The 12,109-nt window shown below is 38.7% G+C and overlaps 1 protein-coding gene across 3 annotated transcripts in view; it reads left to right on the top strand.

The window, feature by feature from the left end:
* The window catches only part of INO80 (INO80 complex ATPase subunit), a 136,272-nt gene that overhangs the window by 33,031 nt on the left and 91,132 nt on the right, over positions 1 to 12,109 (top strand). For all 3 annotated transcript variants that reach the window (XM_032343327.1, XM_032343326.1, XM_032343325.1), the window contains exons 6-7: positions 3,645 to 3,765; positions 4,858 to 5,072. In XM_032343327.1, coding sequence (XP_032199218.1) covers positions 3,645 to 3,765; positions 4,858 to 5,072 — 336 coding nt within the window. The remainder of the gene's footprint in view (positions 1 to 3,644; positions 3,766 to 4,857; positions 5,073 to 12,109) is intronic.

Raw genomic sequence — 12,109 nt, 5'->3', positions numbered from 1 at the left:
TTGGTGTACAAGTTTTTGGTGTGCACGTTTGTTTTCATTTTTCTTTTGTATATACCTAGAAGAGGAATCACTGGGTCATATCATAACTCTGTGCTTATCATTTTTGAGGAACTGCCACGCTGTTTTCCAAAGTGGCTGCACAATTTTAAATTCTAGGGGTTCGTTTTTTAATGCACTTGCTCTTTGGAAATGTCCCTATCTTGAAAAACTCTTCTTACTAACATTAGATTGATAATGGTTTTTAGTGACAACTACTTGAATACTGTTACCAAAGCCTTCTGATTTTCGTTGGAATTGTGGTACTTTGAACATGATGAGCAGTAGAATTATTTGAAGACCTAAAAACTTTGTAACAATTGGTTAACATCCAAGCTAGTTCAGAAAGCTTTGAATAATATGCTAAAGGTTAGGAGTGCCTGGCTGGCTCAGTCTGTTAAGCATCTGACTCTTGATTTTTGGCTCAGGTCATGATCTCAGGGTTATGAGATTGAGTCCTGGATCAGGCTCTGCACTGGACATGGAGCCTGTTTAAGATTCTGTCTCTTCCTCTCCCTCTGTTCTCCCCTCATACCCGTCCTCCACACCTGGAGCTCTCTCTAGGGGGAAAAACATATCTGTATATCTATATCTATATAGTTATATAGATTTGTATATGTTGTGAAGTTTATAAACCTGCAGAAATAATAAGTAGTAAGGTATCTGACTGCTTTGACAGAGTTCCTTCTTCAAGTACGGTGCTAGGCATTTGGTGCTTGAAATATTTGATCTTTTTTTTTTTTTTTTTTTAGCATAGTTGACATAAAATATTAGTTTCACTTATACAACGTAACTGATTTAACATCTCTATACATTATATTATGCTCAAAAGTGTAGCTACCATTTGTACCATACAACACTATTATTATATCATTGACTGTATTCCTTGCGCTGGGCCTTTTATTCCCACAATTTACTCATTTCATAACTGGAAATCTGTATTTCCCACTCCCTTTCTCCCATTTTGCCCAACCCCTGTCACCCTCCTTCCCTCTTGACAACCATCAGTTTGTTCTCTCTTCAGGTCTGATTCTGCTGTTTGTTTTTTAGATTCTGCATATGAGTGAAATCATGTGGTATTTGTATTTTTCAGTCTGACTTCTATCACCCTATAGGTCTATCCAGGTTGTCACAAATAGCAGGAGCTCATATACATGCAAATGTGCGTGTGTATGTGCATGCATACATACCACATTTTTATCCATTCACCAAACAGTGGACACTTAGGTTGCTTCTGTGTCTTGGCTCTTGTAAATAATGCTGCAGTAAAGATGAGTGCATGTATCTCTCTCTATCTCTCTCTTTCTCTTCTTCTTCTTTTTTTTTTTTTTTAACATTTTATTTATTTATTTGTCAGAGCACAAGCAAGGGGAATGGGAGGCAGAGAGAGAAGCAGGCTCCCCCGCTGAGCAAGGAGTCCGCTGTGGGGCTCCATCCCAAAACCCTGGGATCATGACCTGAGCCGAAGGCAGCCGCCTAACTGACTGAGCCACCCAGGCACCCCACACGTATCTCTTTGAATTAGTTTTTTAATTTTCTTTGGGTAAATACCCAGTAGTGGAGTTATTGGATATGATATTTCCACTTTTAGTTTTTTGAGGAACCGCCGTACTATTTTGAGAGTGTCTCTAATTTGCATTCCCACCAGCAGTGCATGAGGATTCCTTTTTCTCTACATCCTCACCAACACCTGTTTCTTGTGTTTTTGATACTAGCCATTCTGGCAGGTGTAAGATGATATCTCGTAGCTGATTTGCAGTTTCCTGATTAGTGGTGTTGAGCATCTTTCCATATGTCTTTTGACCATCTGTATGTCTTTTTCAGGAAAATGTCTATTTAGGTCCTTTGCCTGTTTTTTTAATCATATTGTTTGTTTTTTGGTGTTGAGTTGTATAAATTCTTCACATATTTTAGATATTAACCCCTTATTGGATATGTAATTTGCAAATATCTTCTCCCATTCAGTGGATTACCTTTTTGCTTTGTTGATGGTTTCTTTCACCGTGCAAAAGCTTTTTATTTTGAAGTAGTCTGATCGTTTATTTTTGCTTTTGTTTCCTTTGCCTTATGAGACATATCTAGAAAGATGTTGCTATGGCTGATGTCAGACAAATTACTGGCTCTGTTCTTTTTTAAGGTTTTTATGGTTTTAGGTCTCAAATTTAAGTTTTTAATCCATTTTGAGTTTATTTTTGTTTGTAGTGGTAGGAAGTGGTCCAGTTTCATTCCTGTGCATGTGGCTGTCCAGTTTTCCCAGCACCATTTATTGAACAGACTGTCTTTTCCCCATTTTATATCTTGCCTCCTCTGATACAGATTAGTTGGCTATATAAGCATGGATTTATTTCTGAGTTCTCTATTCTGTGTTGGGGGGAAAAATTTTTTTTTTTTAAAGTATGCTCTATGTCCAACATGGGGCTTGAACTCATAACACTGAGATCACAGGTCACATGGTCTACCAACTGATCTAGCCAGGTGCCTCTTATTTCTGGGTTCTCTGTTCTGTTCCACTGATCACTGTGTCCCTTTCTGTGCGTGCACTCTACGGGTTTGATCACTACAGCTTTGTGGTGTATCTTGAAATCTGGAATTGTGATACTTCCAGCTTTGTTTTTCTTTCTCAAGATTGCTTTGGGTACTTGGGGTCTTTTGTGGTTGTATACAAATCTTAGTACTATTTCTTTTAGTTCTTTGAAAAAATGCATTGGTATTTTGGTAGGGATTGCACTACCTGGTCTTTTTAGAATAGAAGAAAAACATATATATGGGAAAGTTCATAGATTTTAACTACTATAGTTCAAAAAATGCTCATTTAATTTTGACCATTGACAGGGTACCTTGTGATAGTTCTCCATGTCACTCTGCTGTCCTAGTTTCAGTTCTTAGACTGGCTGGAATCTAGGAAAGAGATTGAGGAATGGATTGTTTACACTTATATTCATATTTATCCATTGGTAATAAGTGAGACGAAATTAATGTGCGTCTTGGAGGTCAACTTAAAAGCAGTGTTTGAAAAAAATCTCTCTCTGGACAGAAAAAAACAATCGATTATTCATATGTTAGAATTCTGGTAGTGTAGGCATTATCCATAATATTGTCAGCCTCTATTAGTGGGATATATAAAGACTGAAAAGGCTTGAAAGATAGGAGAATTGGGGTAGCTAGTGACTCTTTGATCTAGGTAGACCAAAAGCCAGAATAACAGATATCAAAACCTTACTAAATCAGACGACTTATTGGTAATAGAAATATGGTTTATTTCTTGTTGATGAATTCCATGCGGAGCCCCTTCTGCAGTTAATTGCATCTCTCAAATATGTGTCACTTCCAAGCAAATATTCTGGTGGAAATTCAGAAGCATGAAGTGTTTTCCTTTCTTAAGTTATTTTCAGTAACTTGCCATGTATGTACCTGATGAACCCATTTTGTTTTGAAGTAAGGAAATAGTTCACTTTGAGGTACTAAATCTTTATGGGTCTTTTTGTGAGAAGAACACCATATTTAGGAGCTCTGGTTTTTCTTCGGCTAAAGTTTTTGTAGTGAAGATGATGTGAAGGCTGGCTTAGAACTCAGACCCGCCCCTATAAGCCTCCCTGTCTTTGCTTCAGTTACAGCAATACCAATACTACAGTGCAGGCCTGCTGTCCACATACGACCCTTTCTATGAGCAACAACGGCACCTACTTGGGCCCAAAAAAAAGAAATTCAAGGAGGAAAAGAAACTTAAAGGTGAGCATACTGCCCTGCCTTCCATGTTTACTCATTCTTAGTATTAGGGTTGTGTGTAGCCTGGTAGTACATTTGGACTTTGAACGTGATCCATGTAGTAGAAACTTGGTTTATCTGGGAAACTCTAGTCTTCCCCTAAGTAATAAGCATTGTTAACCTTATTTCATATTTGGTTTATGATCTTTTCTGGAATTAAAAAGATATAAGGACTGTGGATTCCTAGCCAGAGTTTTAAGCCAGTTAGTTTATCCCTTTTTTCTTCTACATACTCTTCCAAATGTTGAAACTGTTCTGGGAGGAGAAGAAGTTGGTTACACACAGGGAAGTATGAAGAGCAACCTGAAGTGTTAGGAATAACTCATAATTGTTGCTGTATGTGGAACTTTTAAATAGATCACCTCTTGATAATCTTGTGCAGTGTTTGTTTGCATGTTTGCCAGGAAGTGTGTTTTCCTCCCTTACTGAGCTCTAAGCATCTGGAAATCAGGAAGGAAGTAGGAAGGGAAAGTTTTAAACTATCTGTACAAGGCAGATTTTTGCCCCTGAAGGTATGAACTCTACTCAGAAATTCTTTTCAGCGTTCTTCCCTTTCTCCCACATCCGCTAGTTTATCTCTACTTTCTTATCCTCCACACTCTCACCCCCAAATTAGTTTTTTATTCCATGTATGATTTTCTCTTCCCAGGTTGTAATGTCCTATCAGCACATTGTTTTCTTTCTTTGTTATTTCTCTTTAATCACCTTACATTGCCGCCAAGTAGAAATGTTTCCTTCCTCTTGGCCATTACTTGAGCTCATGGTACTTTGAAATCTCCTTTCCTGTTGTTGGGTTCAACAGAAATTCAGTTTTTAGATTTTATTCTGTGTTTTTCTTTCATGTCAACATAGGGAGTATCCAGTGTTCTTTCCCAAGGTAGTGAGATCTTCCTCTTGGAATATTCATGGGCCTAAATTGATAAAGAGATAAACATTGCCAGCCTCAAGTGGAATGAGGAAAGAACCTTGAACTGTCTTAAAGTGATGAGGTTGTTTGTGGCTCTCTTGTGTGGAAGGGCAGAAATGCAGGGTTCTCAGTGTCTGTTTCCTTTGCAGCCAAGTTGAAAAAAGTAAAGAAAAAAAGGCGAAGGGATGAAGAACTTTCCTCTGAAGAATCTCCTCGTTGCCACCACCACCAGACCAAAGTCTTTGCCAAGTTCTCTCATGATGCACCACCTCCTGGCACCAAGAAGAAGCACTTATCCATTGAGCAGCTTAATGCTCGTCGCAGGAAAGTATGGCTCAGCATTGTGAAAAAGGAACTACCAAAGGTACGTGGGTGCCTCCAGCATAGGAGATGGAAGAATATTTTGTCTCCCTGCCCTCTAAAGAGGAGCTGTGAGAGCTAGATACCTTCACAGTGTTCAGAAAAGAAACTGATCTCTTGAATTAAGATCATGTTGAAGAGTACCCTTGGCAATCAACCATTTTTCTAGATTTTGATCAGAATTCACAACACAGTTGTTGTATGATGTTCATTATCCAAAAAATGGAGGGAAACCTCTTTGAGAAAGGAAATCAGTTTTTTTACTTACCGTAGTAGAGATTTGACAGCAAATTGATAGGTAGTAATAGAGGAGATTAAAATGAAATGGTAGACTTAGGTTTCTTAAAGAATCTGTGAATATTTGGATATTACTGAATAACCATAGGCATTAGAAAAAATGTAAATGATGCAAGAGAAAGATGTATAAGCATTCTTTTTGCTCTTTTAATTTGTTTGGGTTTGATAACATTTTATTTTGATACAATTTCAAATTTGAAAGTTTCAGGAAATGTGCAAGTAACTTTACTCAGTTACTTACCAGTTGTTTGCATTTTACTTAATTGCCTTATAAATTGTGCAATCCTAATAGAAAAATGAAGACGATATTTTCTGAATTTAGAAAAGTATCAACCTCAGGAAAGTCTGTGTGTAAGAATTGCTGGAGAAGAGAGGGAGACAGTAAGAGACTCTTAATCTCAGGAAACAAACTGAGGGTTGCTGGAGTGGAGGAGGTTGGGTGGGATGGGATGCCTTGGTGATGGACATTGGGGAGGGTGTGTGCTGTGGTGAGGACTGCGAGTTGTGTAAGACTGATGATTCACAGACCTATACCCCTGAAACAAATAATACATTATATGTTAATAAAAAGAAGGGGGCATCTGGGTGGCTCAGTGGGTTAAGCCTCTGCCTTGGGCTCAGATCATGATCCCAGGGTCCTGGGTTCAAGCTCCACATCGGGCTCTCTGCTCAGCAGGGAGCCTGCTTCCTCCTCTCTCTCTGCCAGTCTCTCTGTCTACTTGTGATCTCTCTCTGTCAAATAAATAAATAAAATCTTTAAAAAGAAGAAGAAGAAGAAAGAAAAAACCATAAAAAAGAATAGCTGGTGGGGCGCCTGGGTGTCTCAGTGGGTTAAAGCCTCTGCCTTCAGCTTGGGTCATGGTCTCAGGGTCCTGGGATCGAGCCCCGCATCAGGCTCTCTGCTCAGCAGGGAGCCTGCTTCTTCACTCTCTCTCTGCCTGCCTCTCTGCCTACTTCTGATCTCTCTCTCTCTCTCTATCAAATAAATAAATAAAACATTATAAAAAAAAAAAGAATAGCTGGAGAAACACTGAAAAAGCACCATCAAACATTAAAATATATACTATAAACCTCTAATTAAAATAACATAGTACTGCCACATGAATAGGCAAGTAGAACAAGAGTAGACTAATGCACTTTTTAATAAATCATGTTGGAACAACTAGATAGCCATTTGGGAAAAGATAACATTAGATGTTTCTCACACATATATTCCAAGTGTATTTGGGCTCTCGATGTAAAAAATGAAACCATACAAAGACTAGAAGAAAGCTATTACATTGCTGTTTAACCTCGGCATAGGAAAAGTTTCTATGTGTAACTCAGAGGCAATGAAAAACAATTTTTAAATTAGACTAAATACAAATAAATTTTTTTCATGACAAAAGACAACTGACAAAGTGGGAAAAATTATTTACATACATCACAAAGGGCTGTTATCTCTAATTAATAAACTCTTAAGAAATTAAGGGACACTTTTGACACAGGAGCATGGGAACACAGCTAGATCTCAGGATGTCAGGTGCAGGAGCCCTTCCTAAAGTAGCTTTGTGAGAGAGGGATTTTAGTTATCACCAACTGCACTTGGAACTTCTGAGCCTTCAGCAGCAAATGCAGGTTTAAAGGAAATCACCAGAAGCATTCACAAAGGAAACAAATGATTTTCACTGAGAAACAGTTGGCAGATATGGAGTTCTTGTTCAATAAGAACCTATACCCTGCTCCCAGCCTTTAGAAAGAAATGGCCTCGGGCGCCTGGGCAGCGGCTCAAGTCATGATCTCAGGGTCCTGGGATGGAGCCCCACATCGGGCTCTCTGCTCAGCAGGGAGCCTGCTTTTTCCTCTCTCTCTCTGCCTGCCTCTCTGCCTACTTGTGATCTCTCTCTGTCAAATAAATAAATAAAATCTTAAAAAAAAAAAAAAAAAAGGAAAGAAATGGCCTCAAAACTGGAGATACATCCCACAGGACTGTAGGATTGGTTCAAGAACCATAGAGCAAAACTTAAGAAAATAAAACAGTAGCAATTAGCTGGAATAGAAGATAAGACCAGCTCTTCCAAGAAACATGGATGCCCCTCCAGCATCCCTTGATGGTGCCTACCCTGCTTCCCTGCTTCATACAGGTCATAGGATACATTCCTTCCAACTCAGCTATGCATCAATTTCAAGGCTCTCCCAGACCATTCCGTTGGCCACAAAATAGTCCATTTTGGCTGCTGCCAAGATCCTAACATCTACTCCCTTTGTCCCATTATGGATCCTTAACTTCTTTCCACAAGCTTCACTGGTAATGCTCTTGGTTCTTCATCTCCGCAAAGAACTTAGAGAAATAAGCCAGACATAAGGTCCCGTGTGACAGTGATTTGCAATGATTCCCATACGAGACAGGTACAAGATCAACGTGACATGGATGCATTTCAGAAACATGCTCCATGAAAGAAAAAAGGCACAAAAGTGATAGATCTACATAGTGGGTTATTTTTTTTTTTTAAAGATTTTATTTATTTATTTGACAGAGAGAAATCACAAGTAGATGGAGAGGCAGGCAGAGAGAGAGAGAGGGAAGCAGGCTCTCTGCCGCGCAGAGAGCCCGATGCGGGACCCGATCCCAGGACCCTGAGATCATGACCTGAGCCAAAGGCAGCGGCTTAAACCACTGAGCCACCCAGGCGCCCCTACATAGTGGGTTATTATAGTTAAAAAAGAAATAATGAGGATGATGTTTCTGAGATGATATGGAGTAATTTCTAAGATGTGCTGTTAAGTGAGAAAAGCAAACAAAAACAGGTATCTATAGTATTTACCTTTCATGTAAGCAAAATAAAAATACAAGAAAATATACAAATCCTTATTCATGCAAAAGAAATTCAAGAAGGATAAACCAGAAACCAAAGTGTTGATTTCTTATAGGGAGCAGGTGGGGAAAATGTAGAAAGAAAGAGGGGAATGGACAGGTTAGCAGGGATGAGGGGGTGTCTTCAAATACATGTTTTTATATGTAGGACTTTCAGGATCCTAGTGATGTTTTGTATGTCCCTTGCATGCCCCTATAGTAAAACCGTTAAAACCAACCAGGATGTGGGTGAAGAATGAGATTGAAGGGCTATGTGGGCAAAGTGTAATAAAGACAGAAACAAATGCTTATCTACATTAGAAATGAATAATAGAATCAAGTTGCAGGGACAAAGAAAAGGGCTCATAGAAGTTACTGAGGAAGTCAGTATTTTGGTTGGATATGTAAGGCTGAAGACCAAAAGAACTCTACATGAATACTACAATTGATATAGTAAGTGTTTCTTAGGAGAGGAGTGGATGAGTAATTTTGGAATTACTTTAAATGCATACTAGAATTGAACAGATATGTCGTAGTTGACAGCCAGTTTGTCATACTGTTGGAAACGCTAACGTGAAGCCTTTGAAATTCATAGGTTTTGATATGTGTACAGATAGATGTGTACAGAAATGTAGTTGTCTGTGTATGCATAGGTTAGTATGCATATGTATTTATTTTCTGTCTGTTTGCTGGGAGTGCCTAGAAACAGTGACATCCTGGTAACAATGAAGGTATCTTGTGCCCAGGTCTTGATTTCCAAATATCTTTATTCTCTAATAAAAGGGAACCAGAGCTCCTTGGAGAAGTAGTTTATTCCAGAACTTCGCAGGGAAAATGTAAGATGAGCCTTAAACTTCTTGGAGTGTCAGAAAGTAAGGAAGTGCTTGAAGAAAGATGAGTGTGGGGGATTGTCAAAAGGAGCTAAAGGAGCTCCTCATGGTCAAAGTTAGAATAACTGAACACCAAATTTGTTAATAATAATACTGGGGTGCCTGGGTGGCTTAGTTGGTTAAGCATCCACTCTTGATTTCAGATAAGGTCTCAATCTGGAGTTTTGAGTTCAAGTTCTGGATTGGGCTCCATACTGGGCATGGAGTTTACTTAAAAAAAGAAAAAGAAAGTACTGAATTTTAACATACAGATTAAAAGAAATACCTTTGAGTCCATATTCTTTTAAATAAATAAACAAGTAATGTAGAAGGAATAGCTTTTCCTTGCAGTAGAATTCCAGTTAATGAACACAGAAGGAAGGAAGTAGAGAACCCTCATTACACAAATACCACAGTGATAATTGTTGTAGACTGGATCCATTGATGGAAGACTGAAATTAGAGGATGAAGGTTAAAGGAGACACAATTTGCACAGACCAAAAGCATCTACTCAGCATACATATAAGCACAAAAAGAAAGATAGTAGCTATTGTGGTGAAAATTGGCAGAATCTACCTTGCCCAAATGATCTAAGTAGTCACTAGTAATATAAATTTTGACCTTGTGAATTGGATGTGATGCATGAGAACACATCATTTCGGTGGTATTCTTGCCAGAATGCATAATATTATTCCAATCATGAGAAAATATGAGAAAACCACAAATTTTGGCACATTCTATAGAGTAACTGATGGGTGCCTTTCAAAAGTATTGAGGAGGTAAGAGAAAGATTGAAGAAATGTAACATACAGGAAGAGACTAAGGAGAAAAGAAACTAAATACATGGAATCCTGTTACAGGATGCTGAAACAGGAAGAGGATTTTAGTGGAAAAATTGTTGACATTCAGATAAGACGTGTAATTTAATTAATATTTTACTAGTTTTATTTTCCTTTCTTAGTAATTGTTTTCTAGTTACATAAGATGCTAAAACTAGGGAAAGCAGCAGGAGGAATGTAAGGAAACTATTATTTTTTGCAACTTTAAGTCTGAAATTAGTTCAAAACAAAGTTTTTGTTTGTTTGTTTGTTTTTTATAATTTTTTTTAAAGATTCTATTTATTTATTTATTTATTTATTTATTTAAAGATTTTATTTATTTATTTGACAGACTGAGATCCAAGTAGGCAGAGAGGCAGGCAGAGAGAGAGGAGGAAGCAGGCTCCCCACTGAGCAGAGAACCCGATGCGGGGCTCGATCCCAGGACCCTGAGATCATGACCTGAGCTGAAGGCAGAGGCATTAACCCACTGAGCCACCCAGGCGCCCCTAAAGATTTTATTTATTTGACAGAGAGAAATCACAAGTAGGCAGAGAGGCAGGCAGAGAGAAGGGGGGGGGGAGGAAGCAGGCTCCTTGCGGAGCAGAGAGCCCAACGCGGGGCTCGATCCCCGGACCCTGAGATCATGACCTGAGCTGAAAGGCAGAGGCTTTAACCCACTGAGCCACCTGGGTGCTCAAATTTTGGTTTTTCAAATTTCTGTTATATTAATGCATACTTTTTTTTCTCCCCCATTTTGAGGGTCAGTTTGACACTTTGTACTGAACTTCTTTGTAATAGTTCAATATGTATTCCTTAAGAAAAAGGACATTCTCTCATATAGAACAACAGTGCAGTTATAGAAATTGTTATCGGGTCCACAGACCATATTCAGATATCTCATCAGTTGTCTCTGTAATGTCCTTTATAGGACTTTTTTTTTCTTGATTCAGTCCAGGATCCAATCCAGGACTCTGTGTTTCATTTATTTGTCATACCTCTTTAATCTCTTTTAAATCTGACACAGTGTTCTTTCATGACATTTTAATTTTTGAATAGCATACCCCTGTTACAATGTATAGTGTTTGGGATTTGGGTTCATGAGATTCCTCATTATTAGATTTGCGTTATGCGTTTCGGGCAGGATTACCAATGGAGTGGTGTGTCCTGGGTATGCTGCACTAGGAGGCACATGACACATCGTTTCCAGTATGATACTAGCTTTGATCCCTTGGAGTGTTGGTGCTTCCCTACTGTACAATGACTGCCTTTCTTCACAAACCAGTTAGTAAGTATTTTTGGAGAGAAACTTTAGACAGGAACATTCTTGATGGGAGGAGTTATGGGAAAACCCTCTTTTATCTGATGAAGAGGCTTCAAAATTATGCTTTTCCGGGTCTCCTGGCTGGCTCAGTGCATAGAGCACATGACTCTCAATCTCAGGATCGTGAGTTTAAGCCTCACATTGGGTATAGAGATTACTTTAAAAAATAAATAAAAACATATTTTTTAAAATGACGCATTTCTGATCAGGAATTCAACAGAAATATTTGAGATTTTTGTCTTGAACATGGCAGTAGCTGCTTAAGCATTAGTAAAAGAAAGTTTTTGATAAAGGACTAAAAATTCTCCTAAGCAGACAGTCTGAAGTGAGAATTTTACAGAAATGGCATTTGGGCTGTCTGTAACTTCAAACCCACTGTTTGTTCAGAATTAGGGGCAGAGTGCTTTAACAGAGAGTCACCCAGCTGTGCCTATGCTGTGTCTTCTCCCATGTCAAGTGGATCAAGGTTTCTGTATTGAGGTTTTTGTTTTAACTGAATTGGAAGACAAAATAAGCAGTTGGTGACTGGCTTGTTGGCTCCTGAGTCATCTTGTGTTAGGTCTGCCTTGGAATTTTTTTTTGAGAAGATGAAGCATAAGTGTTGGGAGAAATTAACAGGTAGCAGTAGGTTTGTCTTGGTTGGAGGATAGAATCACAAATTGGGAAGCTAGTTTACCTCTCCCCTAGCAGTTTCTGTGTGTGAGTGGCTACTGTCTCAGCTTCTTTGCAGGTTGGCTCTGGAAAGCAGTGTGTTTTAGTCAGGATGGTGTATGTTGGGTATGTTGTTATATTTTCCTAGTCCACTTCAAGCCTTAAGTATAACTTAAATTCTTTCCAGAGGATGCAGAAGACTCTATTTAAGGCAGCCCCAGGCAGTATTCTTAATACTGTTTTAGTAGT

Source organism: Mustela erminea, chromosome 5 (assembly GCF_009829155.1).
Source record: "Mustela erminea isolate mMusErm1 chromosome 5, mMusErm1.Pri, whole genome shotgun sequence".
NCBI lineage: Eukaryota > Metazoa > Chordata > Mammalia > Carnivora > Mustelidae > Mustela > Mustela erminea.
The sequence above is the reverse complement of the archived record's forward strand: the minus strand, read 5'-3'. Positions and strand labels throughout refer to the sequence as shown.